At 41.8% G+C, this 25,859-nt stretch overlaps 1 protein-coding gene and 1 long non-coding RNA gene across 3 annotated transcripts in view; one reads left to right on the top strand and one right to left on the bottom strand.

Annotated features, from left to right (window-relative positions):
• Window positions 1–25,859, top strand: part of LOC146786134 (uncharacterized) — a 92,054-nt gene that overhangs the window by 11,265 nt on the left and 54,930 nt on the right. The window lies entirely within an intron of this gene.
• Window positions 7,281–25,859, bottom strand: part of LOC146786135 (cytochrome P450 2J4-like) — a 36,453-nt gene continuing 17,874 nt past the window's right edge. The window contains exons 4-10 of one of the 2 annotated variants that reach the window (XR_014970857.1): window positions 25,346–25,506; window positions 22,371–22,547; window positions 20,807–20,948; window positions 15,928–16,115; window positions 14,444–14,585; window positions 10,669–10,859; window positions 7,281–8,465 (exon numbers count right to left, since the gene is read on the bottom strand). Coding sequence is in view for 1 of the 2 variants with exons in the window: in XM_085635638.1 (XP_085491764.1) it covers window positions 8,287–8,465; window positions 14,444–14,585; window positions 15,928–16,115; window positions 20,807–20,948; window positions 22,371–22,547; window positions 25,346–25,506 (989 nt within the window). In the remaining variant the exon portion in view is untranslated. The remainder of the gene's footprint in view (window positions 8,466–10,668; window positions 10,860–14,443; window positions 14,586–15,927; window positions 16,116–20,806; window positions 20,949–22,370; window positions 22,548–25,345; window positions 25,507–25,859) is intronic. The other variant, XM_085635638.1, reaches the window with a different exon arrangement.

The following is a 25,859-nucleotide window of genomic DNA, read 5'->3' on the forward strand; positions in this document are numbered from 1 at the left end:
TGTGTAGCCCTTGCGTTTTTTTATTGAGTTGAGTTTGAATGGTACTTTGCAAGAGTTGGTGGCGCAGCTGTTCCTGGGATAATCTATCCAGTGTTGTTGTTTGGAGCTCATCAGATGTGTGTATTCCTTTTTTATTGACAGCTGAGTCGTGGGGGTCATTGTTACCCTCGGTGAACTCTGGTATGGCTGCTGTGACCTGTTGCCTCTCCTGTTTAAATTCCACCTGTGTCCCAATTGACTCATGTTGGGGGGTCTCAAGGATTCCTAGGTTTCCCTTTGGGGTGATGTTATTTGAATGTGTACTCAGTTGTACCTCTTCCTCCTTTTTCTTGAGTAGTGCGAGCCATTTATCCGGGTTTTCATACTGAGAGTGCCCGTTGGAATCATGATTTTTTCCTTTTCCCTTCTCTTTCATAGCTAGTTCATGGCTCGTAGGCTGTCCTGGAGCATCATTCTCACTCCCTGTGCTTTTTACGTAGCTGTCGTAGGTGCCGCAGGTGCTGGGCTTTACTGGCTCTTGCAGGTGCATAGATTTTTGTCTGGTTTGCTCCCTTTCCTCGATTCCTTTCATTTTCTCTTCTTTCCTTACTTCTTCTAGCTCTCTTGTACTTGGACCGTTATTGGAAGTTGTCGGTTCTCCGCATTCCTTCTTCTTTTGTTGCTGTACTATCGTTGGTTGGACAGGGGTGGGAAAACTGCTTAGACTGTCATTGCTCGAACACAGCACTGCCCCAGCATCTTTTATAAAAGAGAATTTGGTGTATATTTTTGGTTGCGCTAGATGTTGTAGGGGTTATGAAAACGGGAGCCTGTGGGCTGGAGAGGCGTGGTGAGACCAGGGAGCAGTCTTTCTCATTTCTCGTCAGTTCACTCTTGCTTTCTTTAGTGTCTACTTTGACAGTTGTCTTGCGCATCCATTTACTAGGCTTTGTTACAGTCTGCTGCCTTACTTTCCCTGATCTCATTATGGTCTTGAACGATCTCAGACAATCTCAGACACAGGGAACCAAGTCCTTTCCTTACCCCTTCCACAGCAGATCAGTGTTCACCCTTTTCTTCTGCGCCTGGTGCCTCGGCTGTCTGACACGTTTCCCCTCGGCCTCTGGGTTGGTTCTGAGCGGGACAGAGCCGGCACACCGGACGTGGAATTGTGGATAGCAGGTGTGCAATCCTGTGGAAGAGTGCTAGCTAGTGTGTGGTGTAAGGGGACTCTAACGGACTGAGGGAGTGAGGGATGAGTGAGGTAGCAGGCTGTGGTGTAGGGCAAGCCACACCGGACGCATTCCGACCGCTTCTGCTCCTATTCCCACAGACACCAACCACCTAGAGTCTCCCACTGCCCTCTGCTCTCCGACCTTAACCTGCCCTCTATGCTACACCAATCTTGCTGGTTGTATTATCTGGAGTTTTAGAGTTCTCAGTGATCTTAGAGCCTTAGCATTGTTTATCACGTGTTGTGCCGCGCGGCCCCTCTGTGATGCTGCAGAACGCTGTCAGAGCCTCTCAAGAAGACTTTACAGTGGCCTCTTGGGGCCTAACTGATCTGCCCATGCTATAATCACTGCTGCACTGTTACTCTTCAATTGCTGTTGTTAGGGGGTGCTATGATTATCAGTCAATAAAAAAAGTTAGTGGGGGCTGGGACCAGAATGGTAGATTTGACCCTCGACCAGGCCGTTAATTCTAGAAGTTAGGGCCTCTGGCCTCCCTTAGGCCCTCTTAGAACTCCTCCCTTCACTGCTTCTGCATTTCTCACAGTTTTAGTAGCGCTTATTGGCTGTCCCCCCCCCCCCTGCTGACCACCCCTCTGTGGAGGTTAGAGAGACCCCCTACCAGTCGGCTACCCCAGCCCACGAACTTCAGAATTTGCTCACCTCTTCTCCGTTGGTAGAGGTAGGGGCTGAGGTCTTTCCGGGGCTCTGAGACACCAGATCTGCAGGTTTCTAGGCAGGTCCTAGGCAGCAGGCCCAGAGCATCTCCTGCAGGTTGATGCTCCCTCAAAGTCTCCTTTTCCGCTTCTCACCCCCACCGGGCTGCTCTAGTGGTAGGCGGTTTGGAGCGGCAGAGGCAAGAACGAATGAAGCAAAACGGAAAAAATCAGAGCAGCAGCGCGTGGGCAGCAAGTAACCGCTGAACCGCTGAGCGCTGTAGGAACCAATGTGGTAGGGTGGTCCTGAAAACTGACCCCAATAAGATTCAGAGGGAAGCAAGAACATGGGTGGTTTGATGGGGAATGTCAGTCTCTCCGAAAGGGAACCAAATAGATTAAGGAGCGAAGATCCCTCTGATAAAGATGACCACAGACTCCTACAAATTTTCTATTAAGCAATGTGCTCTCAAAAAAAGATGACCACAGACTCCTACAAATTTTCTATTAAGCAATGTGCTCTCAAAAAAGAAGCACACTTAATGAGGCCAACTGGAGAGAAATGCACAATGTTATTGCCAGAGGTGACTTGCGGCTCTTCTGGCACTCAGTAAATAAAGTGCGTACAGTACCACCTTCCAACTTAGAGGCCCAAACTCGTGAATCCAAATGTGTCATGTTTTTAACTGACCTTTATAAAAGACCCAATGATGAAGATGAAAGGGATCATCAAGCAGATTGTATCAATCTGTGGCAAGTACAGGAGTCGGGATTTTATCAGGGATAATTTCCAGTTTGAAACCATCTCAGGCGGATTGCCCAGAGAGCCTCCCAGATATTCTTAATAAGTCTAACCAATTGTGGTGGGTGAATGCCCTAGTTCCCATTTTTAAATGGTTTTCCAAAACAGGGGTAATTCTGAATTTGTGACAATGTGCAGTATTAAAGCCCATCCACAAGAATGGTTCCTGTGAGGACCCTGCAAATCTCTTGCTGGATGTGTCCTAAAAGATCTATGCCCAGGCCCCTTTTATATCAATTATGCTAGGACCTTTGGCTGTATGAGAATTCCTAAAGAGCATGGTGAGTTTTGGTCAAAGTGTTACACAATTGACCATTGATTTCTCTCTGAGGCGCCGCAAGAAGTCCCACAAGCACAGTGGGCAAATTATACTGAAGTTTTGTTGACTTCTAGGTGGAATTCAGAGTACTGGACCATGGGATACAATGGAAAACATTAGCTATATGGAGTATTACCCAATTCCTGCTGGCTTTGATAAGGAAATTATGTGCAAACAACTGGGTTCAGATAAACCTAAATGGGCTAGGAATTTTTATGGATCTAATCCCGGTTAACAATGGTTTAAGACAGGGATGAACTCTAGTCCCCTTATTCTTCAGTTGTTTTATTTCTAGTCTCCCAGAAGTGCTAGGGAGTGTGGATTCTTGCTTCTCTGAAATATGCGGGCACATACTCATTGCCTTATGTATGAAGATGACTTAGGGTCTGATTTATATTCTAGCTGAGTCTACGCTGTCTCCATTGTAGATAAACTTCTCTGATGGCCCTGGGGAGTAAGAGCTGGCAAATAAAAATGGCTACATGTCCACCCACCAAGTTTAAATGGGCGGATATGTAGTCATTTGTTACTGTTCCTTCCACAAGGTGAAACCTAGCGGTAAGGAACTGTAAAACTATAATAATGCTTAGTCTACCATGGGAGAAGTCTCCCATGGCGAGGGAGCATTCATTTGTTTCTTTCCAAAAAGCAAATTCAATTTCAGGATTTTCTGTTTGAAAAGAAAAATAGATTACTGTTTGCTACAGGGTTGCGTCCTTTGGACGCAGCCCTGTAGCAAACAGTCAAATGTATTGAGAGGAACCGCTGTCAAGAAGGTTCCTGCCATTGATTTTATAAATGCTGCTTGGCAGTCATTTGTAAATTACATATAAATCAGGGCTTGATGGATCTTACACCTATAGCAGTGGCGTAACAATAGCCCCCGAGCTACAGGGGCCTCCTACTTACTTGCGGTGGGGCCCCTGGCCATAAAGCTGCTGACTGGATCTGGAGCATGTGGGGTCCCCTCGGTTAACTTTGCAGGGTCCCCACCAAGTTTTATTATGCCACAGAATTATAGGCTTGAAACAGAAGTTGCAAGCCTTATATGCCAGCTGTGAAATTAATTTCCTGACAATGCGGGGAATCTTGGAAACCTTTTAATGAAACAGCAAAAGCATAATGCATTTCGGCATTAGTAGCGTCCTCAGATGCCGCTGCTCCCAGGAAAAATGTGTCTCCACCCACGCCTTTGTAGTATCCTGCATAGCTCCCCTTGGAGGGAGTGTTCCGACCCCAAGTCACATGGACGCTCTTCCTCGGCAGTCCAAAATTGACTACAGTACCCAGAAGGCACTATTGCCGACTGGATGTTGCGTGGGGAAGGGAAGAAAAAATATAAAACCCAAACAGGCATGTAATGTTCAGGGTAAAGGCGCAGTGTGTTAAAAAATTGAGAAGTCCCGGTTAAAATGATGTCATCAGGCTCCCTTGAGTGTATATCTATATATATATATATATATATATATATTCACTGAAAAAACCATAGGTTTCACACATGTTATAGTTAGCGGAAATTTTACTGATAAAAAACCAATGAAATTCCCCCGTTATAGTTAGTGCAGGCAACTATAACTCACGCGACCGCAATCCTCTGCTGATGCTAATACTGTATTTAGACACTTATTTGCCCATGTCTTCTTCCATAAATTTTTAGCTATACATATATTACAAATATTTTTTTTTCATAAAGACACATATGTCATCAGCAGAAGATTGCGGTCGCGTGAGTTATAGTTGCCTGCACTAACTATAACGGGGGAATTTCATTGGTTTTTTATCAGTAAAATTTCCGCTAACTATGAAACCTATGGTTTTTTCAGTGAATTTGCAAGGTTTTTTAAATGCTAATTCCTAACTATAACGTGTGTGAAACCTATGGTTTTTTCAGTGAATTTGTACGTTTTTTTAAATGCTTCACGCACCGTGCGCGCACAGTGAGCACGCGGTGCACTTCGCGCACCGCGCGCCCACTTTACGCAGTTAGTGCCGTGCACGCACGGTGGGCACGCGGTGCGCTACGCGCACCGCGTGCCCACGTTACACTAGATGGGCCATGTACGCACGATGCGCTTCGCGCACCGTGCGCACATGGAGGACACATGATGCACTTCGTTTTGAAAGGTAATATTTGAATTTTTGACAAATTGTTAAAAGCCATGCACAAATGGTGCCCTTCAGGCACCATTTGCACACGGGGTGGGGAGAGTGTGGAAATTTTTTTTTTTTTTTTTTTTTTTTTACCGTACGCGTACGGTAAGCGTAATCGCCGAAATTAGCGAAAAAATAAAAATTCCGTTTTTGGCCTTGGGGGATCTTTGGGGACTCCCTCAACATGGCTAGGTGTTTTGGAGCTGTCCAAACAGCCCCTTTACATGTTTTTGTGCTTTGTATTTTAATCCACACTCTCAGTGCGAGAGAGAAAATGGCGGCCGCCGCTTCCTGGTTTCGGCCGATTCGAATGTTTACTAAGATCTAAGAGCCAATCAGAATCGCGCTCGCGCACGCCACCGTACGCGTACGGTAAGCGCACCGTAAGCTGGCTCAGATATATATATTGATTTAAAGGCTATTTTCTCAGAATCTACTGAACAGATTTACACCAAACCTACAAAAGGCACTTCCTTGACCTGAGGACTACCTCTCTGCCAAATTTCTAGTAATTCTGTTCAGCCGTTCGGGCTGTAGCTGTGTCTAAAGGTCCTATGGAAAAATGCATGGGAAAAACGCGTTTTGGGACCCCCCTTTTATCTCAGCCCCCGCTTGACGAATCCCCCCGAGACTTTCAGGGTAGGAGCGGAGCGTAGCGCCCCACCTATTTTGAAAAATTCGCGAGGATTAGTTGACCGGCGCCAAAGTTATTCAAAATAGAATGTTACGGATTTCCTATGGAAACGTGGTCCTAACTATAACTACCTACTGGCGACCGCCAGTAGGTAATATATACACATAAATATATATATATATATATATATATATATATATATATATATATATATATATATGTGTGTGTATGTGTGTTTAGCAATAGTTATGGCAAAGCAGCTAGAGCAGCTTGAAATGTATGATGAACTTGATTGAGTTTAGGGAATTATTTTCTATATTGTATTTGAATTGTTTTAAAGAAGATACTGTATGATGAATTTGAGTGTTTTTAGTATGAATGTATATATTCTATTTTAGTTCTCATTTCAAGACGATATCAGTGTGCATATTTCTATGTGGTGTATGTTTCAGAAGTAAAGTATTTAACATCTCAATGCTGCCACAGAATGTGTAGAAAAGCACTTTATTGTAATATCCTATAGCATGCAAAAGGAAACTTGTTATTTTACATATATCTCCTTTCAGCTGAACCCTGTTCCTTTGAAAACCAAATCAGAAATAAAAGCCATTTTTTTCCCTTGTGCAGAACTGCAGCTGTAATTATGCTCCGAGCTCTGCCTTCCAGTACCCCTGCTGGCTTTGGCAATAGGCATTAAAATGTCACAACTTAGCTGTAAAATCTTATTACACTTCGTCATTTGTTTACAGATGACTAGAGATGTAATAACTGTAGTGTGAAAAGGAAATAATGTGCAAGCTCCCTCGTTTATATATATTAGCCATCCTGTAATTCCACTCCCATGCATAGGACAATGTGGAAAAGTTAGTGCCCATATCACATGTCTTTTGGGTAATATTGCTGCTAGTTATTGATATGAATTTCCTACAGCAGGTGGTTAGGTTTGTTGTGTATTAGTGGTAAGAATGGACCTCCCTTGAATGCCTCGCTTACCTGCTAATTGAGGAACTCCACTTCCAATTTTCCATCTTTACCCAAAGCAGCTCTTTAGCCTAAATCTCTTAAGGTCACTGTCAATCTACTCCACCCCTTTCTGCTTTCTCACCTTACCTTCTCTAACTCTCCACTCACTCTCTCTATTTACTATACCCTCTTATGATATACCCTACCCCGCTATTTAATTTGTTTCTTGGTAAAACACCCCACTCTCTCTCTCTATATGCTAAAGTCTGCACTTAGTCCACTCTACCCACCAATGCATTCCTTTGGGAAAGTACTCTTCATAACTTTACGTGACTAACCTCTAAACACTTGTAACTAAATACAAATATCTTGAGAATACACACCACACTGCTACGCCCTCCTCTGCCCCATGACTGAAGACACATAAGCCGCACCCCTTCCACCCTGCAGTTTCCATGTGCTGAGTGCATTTCTATAGTTTCCAGCCACAATCTTAGTGATGCCACAAGGCACCACTCATCAAATCAATGACAAAAAAGTGAAATGATATATTAGTGAATTTTATTTAAAAAAAAAAGTTCACAAGAAGAATTACACGAACATACAAGAAAAAACACAGCATTGACTCTGGCCAGCCTTAATTTATAGATTAAGAAGATGTAACTGAGCAGTGGTCTAGGTGTGGGTAATGTCTTAATGTTCTCATTCTGACCACGTAACCCATCTCTCATACCTACTTTATTTTGCAGAAGTGAGACACTGTGTTCCATCCTCTTCTGCAAGATACATCCTCAGTGGGTCATGAACGCTCTTCATATTGTGTTGAAGACTTCCAACTGATCATGTTGTCTCTTTTTGTAGCTTTCATAATTGTTGATGTTTTGGGATTTCACTCATCTTTCTTTCAAAATCAGGTCCTGTGGTTCATGTATCAGCATCTGACTATTTGCTGTGTTTCTAGTACCTATTGCCTCGTGTTGTTCCCTACAAAATTGGTCCCTTTGAAGTCCATGAGGTAGTGTACTTTTGGGTTGGTGGGTGGGTGATTGTCCAAGGTCATGGTAATCCCACAAACATGAATACCTGTTGGAGGTCTAGCAAGCATATGACCCCACTTGGCCTAGCTAAGTTTTAAAAAAATACAACAATAATTGGGGTAGAGCCTGCTTTGCCCCTAGAAGAAACATTAAACCTGAGTACTCTATTCCATATACCTTCCAAGTACCAATTTTAGATTATAGCTCCAATACTGTCAGAAAGTCAGGAGAGGAGCAGTCACAGGTGCACAAGCTTAAAAAATGAGAGATTCTCTAACAGTTTGTCAGAAGACCTGTCATAGTTATAGATTCTAACACGTGGAAGGTCATCTGAAAATGTATTAGCAGTATTGAATACTTCAGCAAAATAAAACGGCTGCTGTTGTGGTCAAAGTACTTCAATTAATATACACCTATTGTAGGGAGTCATAAGATGGTGCCAGCAGAACATTGCTACTGACCTAAAACAATTCTGTATTATAAGCCCTTTCGTCTGTCCAGGGCCCTCTCTACCTAGCGGGGTACAGCACAGATCTGATATGGGTGAGGTTGTAGTGTTCCACCGAATATAGGGTCCATGTTAATATTCTTCACTCCTTCAGGAAGCCTTAAGTTGAAGACCCGGAGGAGGCTTGTGAAGAAGATGAAGAGCTCGATCCTGGCCAGCGTCTCCCCCAAACACACACGGTGTCCTGTAAGATGAAGGACAAGAAAGTCGCAGTTACTTCTCTTACAACTATCACAGGCAATGGTTAACATACATAATCCGCAATCACATGGGAGAAGGCATACCTCTGATGTGGAGATGGGCAAGTTGCACAGAAGCATAAATGGGGGAAGCTGCAGTGCGATAACTAGTTGAATGCAGCGAAGTATCTCTCCATCCAGATTTTGGCGGAGATTTACTATGATTTTGTTTCAGGGTATGCCAATTTTATGGCGCAGCCGAGATGCAAAATCCTTTTTGGTATTTACTAAGCAATGCAACGTTTATTTTAGTGGCTTTGCATGGTTTAGTAAATAAAAAGTGACAGCAAGGCAGTGCTGTGTGGTGCCTTGTGTTACTTTGCATTGAATAGGTATTACATGTGTGGAGCATGGGCTTTCCCATGCATCCGCCCATGTATTTTGATGCAAACCCAAATTTACAACTACATGTAATCCTGGGTTCACATTAAAAGGGTGTGCCTAACCAAGAGAGGCATAACAAGGAGAAAAGAGGTATTCCTTCCTGCACAAAAACAGTCTTGCTCTTTAACACAAGCACCCTTTGCTTTGGCTGCAGGCAGCCGCAAGAGCTCCAGTGTAGAGAGAGAGGTGACGTTTTCCATATCTTAAAAGATATGATGGCACTGATGAGCGCTCTCCCCTTCTTGCAATGCAGCACAGCAACTCTGCTTGCCATTCTATGTTGTGTGAACTTTTGATAAAATTGCTCATTTTTGCAATGGTTTCCTTGCTTGGCCCTCTCAGGACTTTTCTCAAGCACATATAATGGGGAAATTGTCCTTTTATGAATAGGCATTGCTGTGCGTTTCTCCAGCAAATAAACTTCTTTCAGCAATATATTTTAACCATCTAACTTTTTAAAACTATGCAAACATCTTCAAGTTATATGTTCAGATCTTCAGAAATGACTCATACAGCCTGAATCTTGCGTGAATATTGGGGTAAAATAGTACACAGATTGAAAGCAAAGTAGTGACCATAAATAATCAGATTGCCCTTGAGCATTGTTGCAAACAAAACTTCAGAGTTGAGAAGGAAGGCTGGTAGGACAGGAAGAGTACTTCATACAACAATTACTGCATACCAGGCAATTTTGTTTGCACAACTCACCCTTTGTAAAAGCAGGTGAAGTTTGTGGTGTGAAAAATAGTAATATTCCAAATTCTCAGTTTGGAACATTTGGATTACCAGTTATCCCTCATTCCAGCCTCTAGAACTCAGAATACAAGAATAATATTGCACAGTGGAAAACTGCACTTGTGGTATCTGCATTCCCTCAGCAGTATTCCCACTCCTTAAGAAAGGAGAGGGATGTTGTACCAATCCCCACCCCTAACCTGTACTTGGACAAAATGGAGGATATAGTTATTAGCTACCCCTATGTATAAACTGGAATTCCCTGGCCCAACTCCAATGTAAATCAGAGAATGGGTGGGATACTGGACAAACTCTTCAACTCATAGGGCACATATTTCTCCACCACTGCTTCTGAAGGTGGGGAATGAATGTACCTGCCTCAGGGCAGTCTAAGGGTGAAGAACATTTTTAGTGGAATCGCTCCCTCACAGGTGAAACAGGCCGAGGAGATAGCTGTATGTTTGTAGAACTTATATTGCAGCAGTCTAGCTGGGAAGAAAAGGACTCTGCAGGCATATGCATAAACAAAAGGGACAACGTTGGAAGAATGACATTTCTTTAGACGTGTGATGTCAACCTTAACTACTGAAGAGCAATACATTTAATAGACCCTTTAAAAAGGAATGCATATACTTCATTCCGTGGACCAGGACTCAAATCTGCTTCTGCATAAGTCAGACCTAAACCATGCATAGCCCCTCAGAACAAGACCCCAAGAGACAAGTGGAATAGTCACTTTCAGTTATGATTTACTCATCCAGCACATTTTTATGTACTTTGCTAGGACAAGATGTGGAGGTTTTTCTAATGATAACACATGTATTATTATTATGATGACCTTATTTACTTTAGAATAAAAACTAAAACCTCACACTTGTCATGGAGAAGCATTTGTTTAACATCAAAATTGCCAGTACCATATCAACTTAAACAAAAGGTGGAGAGACCTCAGGTGGCTGAAAGAAGGAGGGGAATGAGATTTATTGATCATAATATATTAGAGAGCTGATTTTGAGTTTGACAACATACCCTGCTTACAAAACCCTCAGTTTGCACAGCTCATTTAGATGCTGGTGGTCCTTAAAGATTCCATCTACGGAGCCCCATTTCCTCCATCGATGGAAAACGTCTTCTAACAGCCCAACGGGATAGGGATCACCAGAGGAAGAACATTACACCATTTGCACTATGTCAAGAGGATGGTGTCATTCCTTTTTTTCCTGTCCATCACGAGAAAGGGAAAAGAAACAAGAATGACTTGAACGCCCAAGGAGAAAACTCCCATGGTGTGGAGTAGATTATATTTTAGTTTTTTTGAAAAAAAGTCCTGCCTGGTTGTTTTTTCCTGAAAAACTAAAAATAATTGTTAAGATTGTGGACAGCTGTTCAAACGGACAGCAGCCATCCACCAAAGTTTTGATGCATTGAAAGGAACCACTATGAAAGCGGTTGCCTTCAAGGTACAGAGATGACCGATGTAGCCATGTCTAAATTTGGCGGATGAAGGACCATTAAGATGAAAGAGGTAATGTCCTCCAATATTCTGATGAACACTACTGTGTCTGCCAAACTCTGATTAAAAAATAACAATTGATGGACAGAATGCAGAACAATGTCATACATTCACCCCAGTACAGAGATCTGGGCCTAAATCCATCGTTTTTTTGCTCACCATGCCATTCCAGTTTGAACCCAGCCATATGCAAATCAGTCTTGACCCTGTGCCCCATGGGAACAGTCCAGCCCGAACTGCCAAGCCAGGTCCTCCCTGGACTGGAAACAAGCATCCTAGGACCGGTTTCGGGCTTTCAGCCCTCGTCAGCCAGGATAGCTTGATTCCAGTGGCATGGAGAGCAAGGGACTCACGTCTGAGCATACCCTTCCCACTCGGGGGGACAAATGCAAAAATAACAATTGATGGACAGAATGCAGAACAATGTCATACATTCACCCCAGTACAGAGATCTGGGCCTAAATCCATCGTTTTTTTGCTCACCATGCCATTCCAGTTTGAACCCAGCCATATGCAAATCAGTCTTGACCCTGTGCCCCATGGGAACAGTCCAGCCCGAACTGCCAAGCCAGGTCCTCCCTGGACTGGAAACAAGCATCCTAGGACCGGTTTCGGGCTTTCAGCCCTCGTCAGCCAGGATAGCTTGATTCCAGTGGCATGGAGAGCAAGGGACTCACGTCTGAGCATACCCTTCCCACTCGGGGGGACAAATGCAAAAATAACAATTGATGGACAGAATGCAGAACAATGTCATACATTCACCCCAGTACAGAGATCTGGGCCTAAATCCATCGTTTTTTTGCTCACCATGCCATTCCAGTTTGAACCCAGCCATATGCAAATCCGTCTTGACCCTGTGCCCCATGGGAACAGTCCAGCCCGAACTGCCAAGCCAGGTCCTCCCTGGACTGGAAACAAGCATCCTAGGACCGGTTTCGGGCTTTCAGCCCTCGTCAGCCAGGATAGCTTGATTCCAGTGGCATGGAGAGCAAGGGACTCACGTCTGAGCATACCCTTCCCACTCAGGGGGACAAATGCAAAAATAACAATTGATGGACAGAATGCAGAACAATGTCATACATTCACCCCAGTACAGAGATCTGGGCCTAAATCCATCGTTTTTTTGCTCACCATGCCATTCCAGTTTGAACCCAGCCATATGCAAATCAGTCTTGACCCTGTGCCCCATGGGAACAGTCCAGCCCGAACTGCCAAGCCAGGTCCTCCCTGGACTGGAAACAAGCATCCTAGGACCGGTTTCGGGCTTTCAGCCCTCGTCAGCCAGGATAGCTTGATTCCAGTGGCATGGAGAGCAAGGGACTCACGTCTGAGCATACCCTTCCCACTCGGGGGGACAAATGCAAAAATAACAATTGATGGACAGAATGCAGAACAATGTCATACATTCACCCCAGTACAGAGATCTGGGCCTAAATCCATCGTTTTTTTGCTCACCATGCCATTCCAGTTTGAACCCAGCCATATGCAAATCAGTCTTGACCCTGTGCCCCATGGGAACAGTCCAGCCCGAACTGCCAAGCCAGGTCCTCCCTGGACTGGAAACAAGCATCCTAGGACCGGTTTCGGGCTTTCAGCCCTCGTCAGCCAGGATAGCTTGATTCCAGTGGCATGGAGAGCAAGGGACTCACGTCTGAGCATACCCTTCCCACTCGGGGGGACAAATGCAAAAATAACAATTGATGGACAGAATGCAGAACAATGTCATACATTCACCCCAGTACAGAGATCTGGGCCTAAATCCATCGTTTTTTTGCTCACCATGCCATTCCAGTTTGAACCCAGCCATATGCAAATCAGTCTTGACCCTGTGCCCCATGGGAACAGTCCAGCCCGAACTGCCAAGCCAGGTCCTCCCTGGACTGGAAACAAGCATCCTAGGACCGGTTTCGGGCTTTCAGCCCTCGTCAGCCAGGATAGCTTGATTCCAGTGGCATGGAGAGCAAGGGACTCACGTCTGAGCATACCCTTCCCACTCGGGGGGACAAATGCAAAAATAACAATTGATGGACAGAATGCAGAACAATGTCATACATTCACCCCAGTACAGAGATCTGGGCCTAAATCCATCGTTTTTTTGCTCACCATGCCATTCCAGTTTGAACCCAGCCATATGCAAATCAGTCTTGACCCTGTGCCCCATGGGAACAGTCCAGCCCGAACTGCCAAGCCAGGTCCTCCCTGGACTGGAAACAAGCATCCTAGGACCGGTTTCGGGCTTTCAGCCCTCGTCAGCCAGGATAGCTTGATTCCAGTGGCATGGAGAGCAAGGGACTCACGTCTGAGCATACCCTTCCCACTCGGGGGGACAAATGCAAAAATAACAATTGATGGACAGAATGCAGAACAATGTCATACATTCACCCCAGTACAGAGATCTGGGCCTAAATCCATCGTTTTTTTGCTCACAATGCCATTCCAGTTTGAACCCAGCCATATGCAAATCAGTCTTGACCCTGTGCCCCATGGGAACAGTCCAGCCCGAACTGCCAAGCCAGGTAACGATGGATTTAACCCAGATCTCTTGACTGGGGGAGAATGTCTGCATTGTCAGCATTCCGTCCATCATTTGTTTGTTGTAACGCTTTTCGCCCTAAGTGGGATGGGTATTCCCAGACGTGGGACCCGTGCTCACTACGCCACTGGAGTCAAGCTATCCTGGCTGATGACGGCTGATAGCCAGAAACCGGTCCTAGGATGCTTGATTCCGGTCCAGGGAAGACATGACTTGGCAGTTCGGGCTGGACTGTTCCCATGAGGCACAGGGTCAAGACTGATTTGCATATGGCCATGTCTGAACTGGGGTGGTGTAGTGGGCAAAAGAACGATGGATTTAACCCAGATCTCTTGACTGGGGGAGAATGTCTGCATTGTCAGCATTCCGTCCATCATTTGTTTGTTGTAACGCTTTTCGCCCTAAGTGGGATGGGTATTCCCAGACGTGGGACCCGTGCTCACTACGCCACTGGAGTCAAGCTATCCTGGCTGATGACGGCTGATAGCCAGAAACCGGTCCTAGGATGCTTGATTCCGGTCCAGGGAAGACATGACTTGGCAGTTCGGGCTGGACTGTTCCCATGAGGCACAGGGTCAAGACTGATTTGCATATGGCCATGTCTGAACTGGGGTGGTGTAGTGGGCAAAAGAACGATGGATTTAACCCAGATCTCTTGACTGGGGGAGAATGTCTGCATTGTCAGCATTCCGTCCATCATTTGTTTGTTGTAAAACTCTGATTCAGGCATTAAATCTCTTGAACCCGACTTGGCGTACCTGCAGAAAAGGCTAAGAAGGCCTCCTTGTTCATGAACCTCTGTTCTTTGTCAAGGAAATGTCCTGGATTGAACTGCTGAGGTGTCTCCCAGTGCTCAGGATCACACAGAGCTGAGGAAAGATTAGGTATGATGAGAGAACCCTGGGAGGAAAAAATCGGTTATTGGATTAGAATGACAGGCAAAAGAGGTTCCTATTATATACATTATTTCATATGGCACAACTCTCCCCAAGGTGGATGTCAGTGCTCTAAGCTCGGTTCTGAGAAGGTGGGAGTTGGACGGGTGTCTTAATCTTTCCAGACTCCAAAACTCATGCAGTCATCTAAGTGAGTTTAATAATGATCATTGAGAGTTTGGAAGGAAGATGACCATCGAGTCATAAAATCTCTGAGGAATGGCAAAGAAGAATTCTCAGAGGTAATACATGTTGAACATAAACATTAGGAAGGCACATCAAAATGGATAGTTGTCCGAAGGGAATTCAATATCTTTGAGAAACCAGGGAGAGCCCCTTAGGAGATAGACCAATATGTCTACTAAGATCTCCTTTTTAAAGGTCATCTGTTTGCTGGGCTTAACTCTTTGGCAGCTCTTGCTGGCTTATTGCACAATACTGTTTAAGAGAATACACTTATCAAGATCCCTTTCGTGGAACAAGTAAGAGTGTGGAGTTGGCAGTTGATGTAGAAAAGTTATGGCCAGATACTATCCGGTAGGATTCTTTGGGTTATGTGGTGTTCAGTTCATATAAATGTGGGAAAGTTGAACACAACACTAGAAAATGCATTTGATTTGATGGTATTCCTTAGTAACATAAGTGGTCTTCAAGTTCCCACCAGTAATGCTAACTGAAAAGAGGTGGTGTAACAGGAATGATGTGAAATAACATTCATGAAGAAGCATACCCATAGAGTACAAGAAAGAAATTAAGTTTATAAAGCAACTACTTTGGAGATAAATCACAGCTAGTATAGATGTTCATGTAGCAGTCCATGGAAACTAAGATGACCTCACCTGTTGAGATGCCGCATAACAATGTAAAATTGTTTCACCACTAAAGTTTAATTTTTGAGCACGACATTGCTTATTTCTCCAACCCACAGGTCTATAGTTGCCTGTCTCTCTGGCCTTAATTCTGATGAGTAACTTCTGACAAAATATTTTAAATGTCCATTTCATAATTTACTTCAGGTGTGAGTAGTGTCTTGAAATTAACTGATGGCAAAACGTGTAATCTCTGCCACTGCACCACCTCGTAATGCTGATGATTCGTTCCTTTTCATGGGATAAACCCTGCACTTTGTTCTTCTTATCCTGCCTCACAATACTAGTGTATTCACCTTGCTCGTCAATAGATGCCCCAAATGTCAGCCACAATGTTAGTGCATTTGCACCTTGCCAGATGATAACCCCGCTCTGTCTGCTTCGTATTTTGTTTCTCAGTGCTGGTCAATAGGTGACTCAATGCTGGTGCATAAGTACCTTCTCAATGTTGAATCCCTGCAATGAGATCTCCTTCACAGTCTTCCTAAAAAGACCAATAGGTGCGATGCTGCTCATGCGCTGAATCTCATGGATCACGGCATTGGTGTAGGGAAGCCTCTTCCGGTCCTCATAGTGAATGATCTGCGACTCTCCTAGGACATCATCCAGCTCCTTCTGAACATTCTCTGGATAGAGATAATTACACAAATCAGGGAACTGGTGGCATTCTAACCCACTAATGTCTGCAAGTAAGATAGTTTTTGCAAGATAGTTGACAATATAAGCCCATCCAGTCCCTCAACCCATCCTAATTCAGACAAACTGAGCTCAAACCAACTCATTGAAAGTCAACTCTGCTCAGTTCAATTGAAAACACCCGCGCTTAATGACATAAAATAAAAACCTCCATTCAAGTGCCGAAAATATACTGTATCATTTGAATTAAGGAAGAGACCGGCAATCTGGGAGCGATTTCACAATTTTGTTTATTACAGTACCACGAGGATTAAGCACATCAATGCGCATGGCTTTACGCAAGCCTTGGTCACGATGTGCATCACCATCTTTGATGGTGCTTTATATACATTGTAAAAAAAGTGAAAACAGACCGTAATACAAACACTGAAAACTAAACATATTTACATGATACTAAGAATACATGTCTGCACAAAAATAATTCATAATCAATTTACACAAAATATTTGGGGAAATAGGCGAAAACTATACATTCATATCCTTTCAAACTCACTAATAACGCAATAAACCATCAGTATTCACCTGTATTAATTCATCAAGCCCAAGGCTTAGCTTGTATACAAATTCACTCAACATGCTCCACAGTATTTAACAGGCATATATCATAATGAACAAATATTCACAAAGAGTATACTGCTTGTCAAACTAAATAAAAAAATAAAAAAGATATATTAAATTAATAAAATTAATTATATTCCTGTTAACTCATGATCTGCTCTCATGTCCCAGTGGGCTATCACAGGCAATCTCTGATGTATAGTTGAAGCTCACTAGGGCAGGAGTTCTTAGAAATATAATTATTTCATTCACTTATAATACTGCGATGAGAGGAGCATAGTACTTTTGTTTAATTTTTTTATTTATTAGATTAAGCCCTTCACCCAACCCCCGTGGGTGCACAACCATCTTTAAAAAAAAATAGTTGGTGGAGTTCCATTTATCAGCAGTTAACCGTCAACCATCTTTTGCCCTAGTATTTCTCGTCCCTTCTTCCAAAGTGGTACCAATAATCTTGCACAGTTTTATACAATACATTTATGTGAATAATGTGCTAATAATATATGATTTAGTACTCTCTTTACTCTTCTATCTTTATAACCTACTGGTGTTTTTTTTCTTTTACTTTATTAAACATTAAATAAAAAGATTTTGAGATAAGAAGAAAATGGTCAAGAATTGGTATGGTTTTACCAGAGAGTTATTGTCAGCTCTTGAAATAGGTGGTCACAGAGGTATGACATGAGAGAAAGCTATCTGTGACTGAAGTATTTACTTTATTAGCAGCTAATGCCACAAAATATGTGCGCTCAGTGCATAATCTTGTAAATAGATTGAGGTTTTCAATACCATTGGAAATTTATGAAAAGAGCCAATTTATGTTTATAAGAAACATTCATGAGAAGAAGACCCAGCAATATCTTCGCACAAATAATAGCTATAGAGAAGCCTATAATAGCCAAGGTGTATTTACAGTGCGCTCTTGGAAATCAAGATACCTATACATTTTGGCATTTAATTGAATGGACCTCATATTTGGCCAAAGACATACTCTGTTTCTCGGTTAAATGAGAAGAAAACATTTATAAACTTACAATGGGACCAACATTGGAAAGTGGGGATGTTTTATCTTTGTGTTTAAAATATGTGGCACATCCATTATCAGGTTTTTCTGAATTAATCAAGAACAATCAAGATGTAAAACTGTGACCATGTCCTTAAAATAAGGGTCACTGTTGGCAGCGGACTCCTTTTACAGTGGTCAAGCAGTCTCACTATTCAGCCACGTGGGTGAACATCACACTTGATCTTCCATCTGCCACCAGGGCCACTGGAATAAGAGACAAGCAATCTCCTACAAACCTGGAATGAGTAAATGTGTTTTTCCTATGCACACCAACCAGGCAGTGGTGTATTTTGAGGCAGAAGTGTCAATGCATTTTTCAGGTTTCTGTCTTGCATTAGTGGTAGGACCATTGTTTCCACAAACAGAAGATAGAAATCTCTGTTTTTCTTTCTTCATAAACTCAACCATGTTCCTGTGAAGTATCTTCATCATCTACTTATTGAATTACACCTAAATACCGTGCATTGGGGGCTTGTGGGAGTGATATTTACCCTTTGCCACATAGATATACCAATGAAGTGTTAAAATCGGGGAGATATTGGCACTGCTGCTATTCAGACTAGACAGAGCATAGATAAAGAAAGCACTGATAAACTGCATAATATTCTTAGTTTAGGGTGGTGATATTAAACATATTGGACCTGAGGCACAAAGGTAACTTACACTTTTGAGTAAGCTTATGCTTTTGAATAAGTTTACTACTTTTTTTGGTATTCAGAAACTGTGCTTTTAAAGTAACCCCTATAGGAAATAGTGTTACAGGAAATAGAACTATTGTAAATAGTTAAAATAGTTTAACAGATACATTGAATAGTGTATATTTGCTAAATAATGTAATTAAACATTTTTATAAAAAATCATTAAAATAACTTTGATTCAGTCTGTACATCACTTTTAATAATTATTAATGCACATTAAACAAATATCACCGCCACATTCAGGGCGGATGTCTCAGCATGGTAAAGTGTAGAGAAAAATCAAACAATTATTAATTGTTATAAGTGATGTAGAGAATTAATTATAATTAATGTAATTCGTTTTAATAAAGATTTATGCTACATTATGTTGAATTATGTTTTACTTAATTAATAGATATTCTTACTTTTGCATATTTTTCAACAATAATAAATATGTCCTACTTTTACAAATTATGTTTAGAATTAATTTATATTTCCAGCTATTTTAAATAATCTGATTTAATTTGACATTTTTCCCGATTGGGTTTTATTTTTACTCCCTACAGCCATTATTTTGGGAGGGTGTTGCTATACAAGTGGCTGGTCTTTTGTAGTGCTGGCCTTACTGTAATATTGTAATTTACTACAAAAGTACAAGTGAAAAGGGTTGGTTACTACAAAGGTTTGTGAATAGCACATTGTAGTAAGTTTAGTAGTAGTACTACTCTAGACTACAAAAAAAACCCACAAAGTGCAGTTTGTGACTCGGGCCTGAGGTTTGTATGTTTTAAAAGTCATAATATGCAGCTGACCTATGGGTGCACGGCATCTGATGTATAGTTAGAATATTAAGAGAAAATCCTGAAGGAATAATTTTCACCCATTACATCAGTTGTTTGAAAGATTAGTATGAACTGTATTTAAAGTCAGGTGTAAGCAAAACATAAAGCGATTTATTTAAGAATATTTTTTTCAATACTAAATCACACTAAGATTAATGTTTTTTTTCAATACATACAACAACAGTGCCCTTAAATTAGTCCACGCAACAGTTCGTAGAGACATTTGATAGTGTATGAACCAGTGAGACAAAAGAGAAAAGTCTCTGTAGTTATTTATGAAGCATCAACTGTTGGTTTGTCAGGCTTATGGGAAAGGACCTGACATATGGAGGCTACACCCTAGTTATATGTTGTCATGAAATCAAATATAACTTTTCAACTTTTTAACAACTTTTATTAATATTAACTTTTTGTGAATTATTAATTGTGCACTTTTTTTTTTACTTTGTTTACTGCTACCATGAAAGTTTTATGATTTCACCAGTGTCAAAGATCAATTCACATCTCTTTCTGGAGTGTTAACGTGGTCAAAGGTAATGTGAAATCACAAATTGTGATAAGAATAGAGGCTGTATTAAGGTTATGGATCATATTTACAAATAACGTGATGAAGCGTGTCATTAATCCAAGAAGGCTAATGACATGCTTCATCACTTTAGAATTGCGGGGCAGCACCATATTTACTACAATATGGTGCAGCCCTGCATTTCCCCCGGCGCTGGAGCTAAATTAACCATAGTGCAAGGGTGCCTGTGTTGAGGGGAAGATTGTTTATGTGCAGGAAGATCCCCCTTCCTGCAAATAAACAATCTTTAAATGCTATTTTTAACTTCTATGTATGCTGCTTGATGCTGCAAAACGGGTTTCTTTTTAAATGATAGCCTTGCATTTCATAGGCAATTTGCTGTTTCTATATGTGCTGCATAAGGCAGCACACATGGAAACAGCAAAAACAAGCATTTCTCCTCGTTTTGCCTGTTGAAGACCAGGTTTTCCATGGTCTTAATTTTGGCGCTGCCTCCTATTTACATCACCATTCTAAATAGGGGGTAGTGTCAAAATCAATGGGTGTTGCGGTGGAACGCCCATTGCCCTCCCCTTTCATACTAAACACAGTGTGAAAGGGTGCCTTATTTACAAGGTAGCATTAAGCCACGTTAATTATCAGTGAAAGTGACGTTGTGATGGCGATAGTGTTTTTTAAATATGTCCCTGTGTGACTTCACTTCTGCAACCCATTGCATTTTGGTGAATTACTGTCATTGACTGTTCGCATATACATGCCTGAAGGACATTCTGCACATGGTGCTTGTTTTGAACTGTAAATAAACATTAATTTCTTAGTATGATATCATGCACCCCAAATATAATTCTTTAATTGCATTTGTTAATCTAATGAACATGCCATTCCTTAGACTTCTGAATTAATACCACATAGGGTATAAAATACTTTCTGCACTACCCATCCTAGACCTCACCTTGGATTTCTGGGTATTTCACCATGTAAAGGAGTGCCCAGCGCAGGGTAGTGGTGGTGGTCTCTGTCCCAGCTCCAAAAAAATCAGCTGCAAGGCGGACCATGTTATGCTCATTAAATGTAGAGGCGACATCATGAGAGTCCTGAATGGAATATTAATATGCAAATTCAGTAAATGTGAAATATTGAAACAGCTTATTGTGAATACATCATAACTTTGGGAACTGATTAATAATGTAAAGCAGTTTAGTCTTGGTCATAAAATCAAATCGACGAAATTAGTATGTTGAATTGCATAAATAAATTACACAGATTGCAGATTTCATTTTATCATAGGTACGGATAACATTCGGTTAGATAAATTAGGGTAAGGGTATATTATAAACTCTGACATGGAAGTATAATGAATGTGGATGAGTGATCATGCTTGCAGTAGTTATGGTGAGATTAATTGATTCCTTTATCCAGAAGAATGGAAGTGAAGAAAGACCTAAGAAATCTGATGGATGGACAGCTTCAATAACCCTACAATAAGGAGTGATAGGAAAGAGCAGTATTTCCCTTTGAAAGGTGGAATGGAACAAATTAGTAGCAGATAAGAATTTTAAAAAAGGAAGGAAGGATGATAGAATCAGTGAAGGATGATGAATTTATTCAGCTTTTTGGTTCTGTAAATTGCCTCATTTATTGCCTTTCACTTCCTTTGGACAGCTGTGAAACTATCTCTTTCAGTAGGGTTTGGTTGACTTGCTGGGGTTGTGTTTGCAGTCTGATCCTGTAAGAACTGAAGTGAGTCCTAAGCTTGCTGAGGTTTGGGGCCCACTCCCATGTTAAGGAGGAAGACATGTTATTCACAGAAGTGACCAGGGGTGGTAATATAGGATACGGCTTACTCTCCTTGTTAGTGTGGAGGGCACCTATCAAAAGGTGCGCTTGATGTTAAAAAGGAGAGTGCACCGTATTATGTTTCATGTGCAGCCCCCTGGGCAGACAAACAGTTTAGCTGCCTTGGGAGCAGGACAATCATCTGAAATATGGAGCTGCTTTAAAGATCCCCTTGCAGGTGGGTGCAGTGGGGGACTGCACCCCTTTCTACCCTCTAGAGGGCTAGCATCAGGGTGCGTACTGAAAATGCACCACATTTTAGGTGGCCCGCTGTCAGTGTTCCTCCTGACAGCTTCTTTGCCTCTGCGCATATCTGTAGTACGGCACAGAGGCAATGAGGCGCACATACCTGTTGCACGCCAGGACACTTTGCATAATACGCCCATAGGTGCTGAATTAAGACCTTAAAAAGGCATGGCCTTTAAAAGCTCAGTTGGTTTGTTAGTTAAGAGCTGAAGTTAATCAAACTATGGGAATACAGAACTTTTAATTTTTTACTCATACACTTTATTCTTCAGTTAATTTTAGTATAAATACCTATTTGCATGAGAAGTCAATCAGTCATAAAGATTCCTGTTGGATGACATTTTTTCTTATCATCGCTTGGGTTTTTTCTAATGTACAAAGCACCACCAGGGAGCTTGACCAGAGCAGCCAACATGGCAGAAGCAAACACTTACTGTTGATATTTTAGCATGGTAGAAATCAATCAAGTCCTGGGGCTCCTCAGGCACTCCATTCTCTTTGTGACTCTGAATTTCCTTCTTCAAAAATTCTTCCACAAAGACATTGCTCTTGAAGGCATCCTGATGAGGTCCTGGAAGATGCCGCATCAGCCAGGGGAACGCATCAAACAGCTGGAGTGAAAGATATTGTATTGATTAAGCAGAGTGTCCTTTCTGATCATACATTCAACGAAACTATTGTAGGAACTTAGCAAGATACTCCCTGAATGTCTTTGTTTGACACAATCTGAATCTAATACAGATGTATTCTGGATTATCGGTAGACAATCATGAAGCTTCACGCTCTTATTTATGTGAGTAGGTGTGTGGGACAAGTGTTTGATAAGACAAAATAAAATTAGAAACTGCATTGTCAGAAAACGTGAAACATAAGAAAGAATCTGTTATGGTATGAACTGTACAACTACAGTAACAGTATGTAAGAACTAGGCAAGAGAACTTTAATTAAACCCAATCTATACAAGTTCTGATTCTTCTGTGTATTCTCAAAGGAAAGCCTTGCTGTTTGTGTCAAGCTGTTATGGTTGAGCTCAGATTCCCTACAGTGACTAGCGTTTATTTCTAGGTGCCATATTCTAACTGTGTTAGAACTCAGCCACAGCTCACATCACTTTTGAGGCTTCTATCCCACACCTTCAAAGTCCCCTTGTCCATCAACCCTCCTTACTCTACCTCTTTTTCAAATGAACCCTGCTCACCCATTCTTCTAAATCCTTTTGTGCCCACCACCCACAGACGGGTCTCACAACAACAAATCTTTTCTACTTGTGTCCAAAAGCTTTTCCTACACCTTGTTGCATTGAAAGTGGACTTGTCTCTGAGGCAGTTTCCAAAACTCCAGTGAAACATGTAGGGTACCAAAAGCAAGTGACAGAACATCCAAGTACTTGGTGACTTAGAATCAGTCCCGAGGCCGACATGCTAAATGAGAAATACAGAATGTGGCAAAAGTGCAGGGCACCAAAAAAGTAAATGTTAATAAAAATGTGACGATGTAAGAGTTCAGAAGTGATGGAGAAACACTGTAGCACATGTTAGAAGGGGAACTAAACATTTCAATGGCGATCTGTCCTTTACCCTAAACCTACTTATGAAATTCAGAAACACATCATACTATAGTGTTCGCTCACTGTCCTGTGTCTAGTCTTAATGTATGATACAAGCTCTGTTGCCGCCTCTAACATATTTTAAAGTGCTTTGAAGAAGATTAATGGTGGAAAAATGCGAAAGATAAAAGCAGCTATGTGAATTCCATACATGTAATCCCTGATCATGAGAACATTAATATGATGTCAGCTACTGTGGGATTTTTCTATCTCTGAGAACATCAGCCTCTCTGACTAGCGTAAACTGCCCTCTCTGTGAGTATAAACTAAACCAGTCAATAGTTCGGAAAGGTGTTGGTGTGAAATTGTGTAAGATTGAGAAAATGTAATCTTATCTTGTGACTGTTGTATTCATCTCTCTTTCTCATAAAATGTATATTTTATTCCACTTTCTCATCTCACTTCTATTTTTATTCTTTACCGTTCTATTTTCTCTGTCTTTGGTGTTGTGTTCCTCTCTTTTACTTTATCTATCATTGTCTTTGGCCTTCATTTTGATCTTGCACATGTTAATCTCACTGAATGTGATGTCAATGTACGCCTGATAGTGCACACATATCAATGTCAGTACCAGTAAAAACTATGTAGATGTATGCTATGACAAATGTACGCATAATAATGAAAATGTCAGTAAATATGATATCAATGACCACCATGTTATATGTACATGTAATAACTAAGTCATATCATTGCTGTCAAATTTACCCCAGATGACCTCCTCATCAACCTCAAGTCAGAGATATGTGGTGAGACAGGCCCTGCGACCCAAACCTAAGTCTACTGATTAATAGGTCACAGATGGGGTTACGCTTAGCCTGAAGACACATGCGCAAACTGGGTACACCCTGATTGATTCTAAAGATAGGCAGTTACACCACAGACAGGTCCAAGGAGATTGACCCCAGTAAAACACGTTTGGCCAAAAGCGTGCATTCCCAAAATACCACAAAGTCAGATGCCACATGTATTTAGGAACACTTACCCAACCAGAACACAGCATGCACACCACACGCAGTGATCAAACGCTCCCTATGGTGGCTATCTGGACAGCTACACACTGGCCCACTCCAGCTATCCATGAGGTCGAGAACCACCTGTGCCCCTATTATCAGATGGTTGTATTTATGGTTCATGACTAGGCCTGGATCTACATGCTTTACAAGAATGTGTAACTATTCAATTGTACCTCAGGAACTGTATATTACCAGCCAAAACTCCTGTACATTGAGACTGTGGTCAGACACGACTCTGTTGATGCTCTTCCGGCTGCTGCGTTTAATTAAACTAACCTGTTCCTATTTTTCCAAACGCCTTGTCTTTTCAATTTGTCAAGGTAAATTCATATCCGAGCAACACACATGTAATATTAATATTAGAGCTGGTTTACCCCATTGGGGGAGCTATGTGCTCTACAAACTTTAATAATAATAATAATAATGATGTTCTATCGTCTACTGCTGCAGTTTTTATTATACGCCTGTGCTTTCGTGGTTTAGCATACTTTTTCTTACCCGCTCCCCTCAATTTTCTATTTCTTTTGCACTTTCCTCCTAATCTCCTTTTCCTTTTCAAGTTCCCTTATTCCTTTACCTACTTTCTCATTTTAATAAATCTGTTTCTCTCTACATGGGCATTTATCTTCTTCCTAATTTTGTAACAGAAAGCTTGCATCTCTCATTCATCAACTTTTCTTTCACAAGCTAACTTGTAAACTGTCTCAGGTCACACATTGAAGTTTCTGTGCACAGGTTGCTTCCTCTGATTAACCACTCACTTACACTATGAAGTCATCTTAAGACTCACCCTGCCCCACGAGCTGAATAGTTTGCTAACAATGACGTCATTTGCTTCAATGAGCTGTTGGAATTCTTTATCGTCTCTGGAGAAGCGGTGTCCAAAAACCACTGCAGATATCACATTAGTGACAGAATGGACGATCGCAGGAGATGGATCCAGGCTTTTCCCTGCAACAACAAAAAGAAGAATTATAACCCACTCAAGTAAGATATAATAAACCAGAGAGCTGTGGGGCCCACAGCTGATCAAACCCGACAAACTGAGGAAAATAACAGTGGACTGGAATGCTTTTCAGAGTAATTTAAGAGGTTAATGCAAGAATTCGATCCACTCCCATTTTTTTCTCAATATTTAGCTATCAGCATTATTCTCATGTTCTCTCAGGTGCAAGGACAACCTACTAATGGGTTGTGAGATTCCAAGTGTCTGGCACAAACCAAGACATTGATTTCTCTTTTTGCAATGGAAAGTTTGTTTCCCAAGCCTCCTTGACTTTGGAAGCAGTTTGCTTTGATCAGTT

Source organism: Triturus cristatus, chromosome 11, assembly GCF_964204655.1.
Source record: "Triturus cristatus chromosome 11, aTriCri1.1, whole genome shotgun sequence".
Lineage (NCBI taxonomy): Eukaryota > Metazoa > Chordata > Amphibia > Caudata > Salamandridae > Triturus > Triturus cristatus.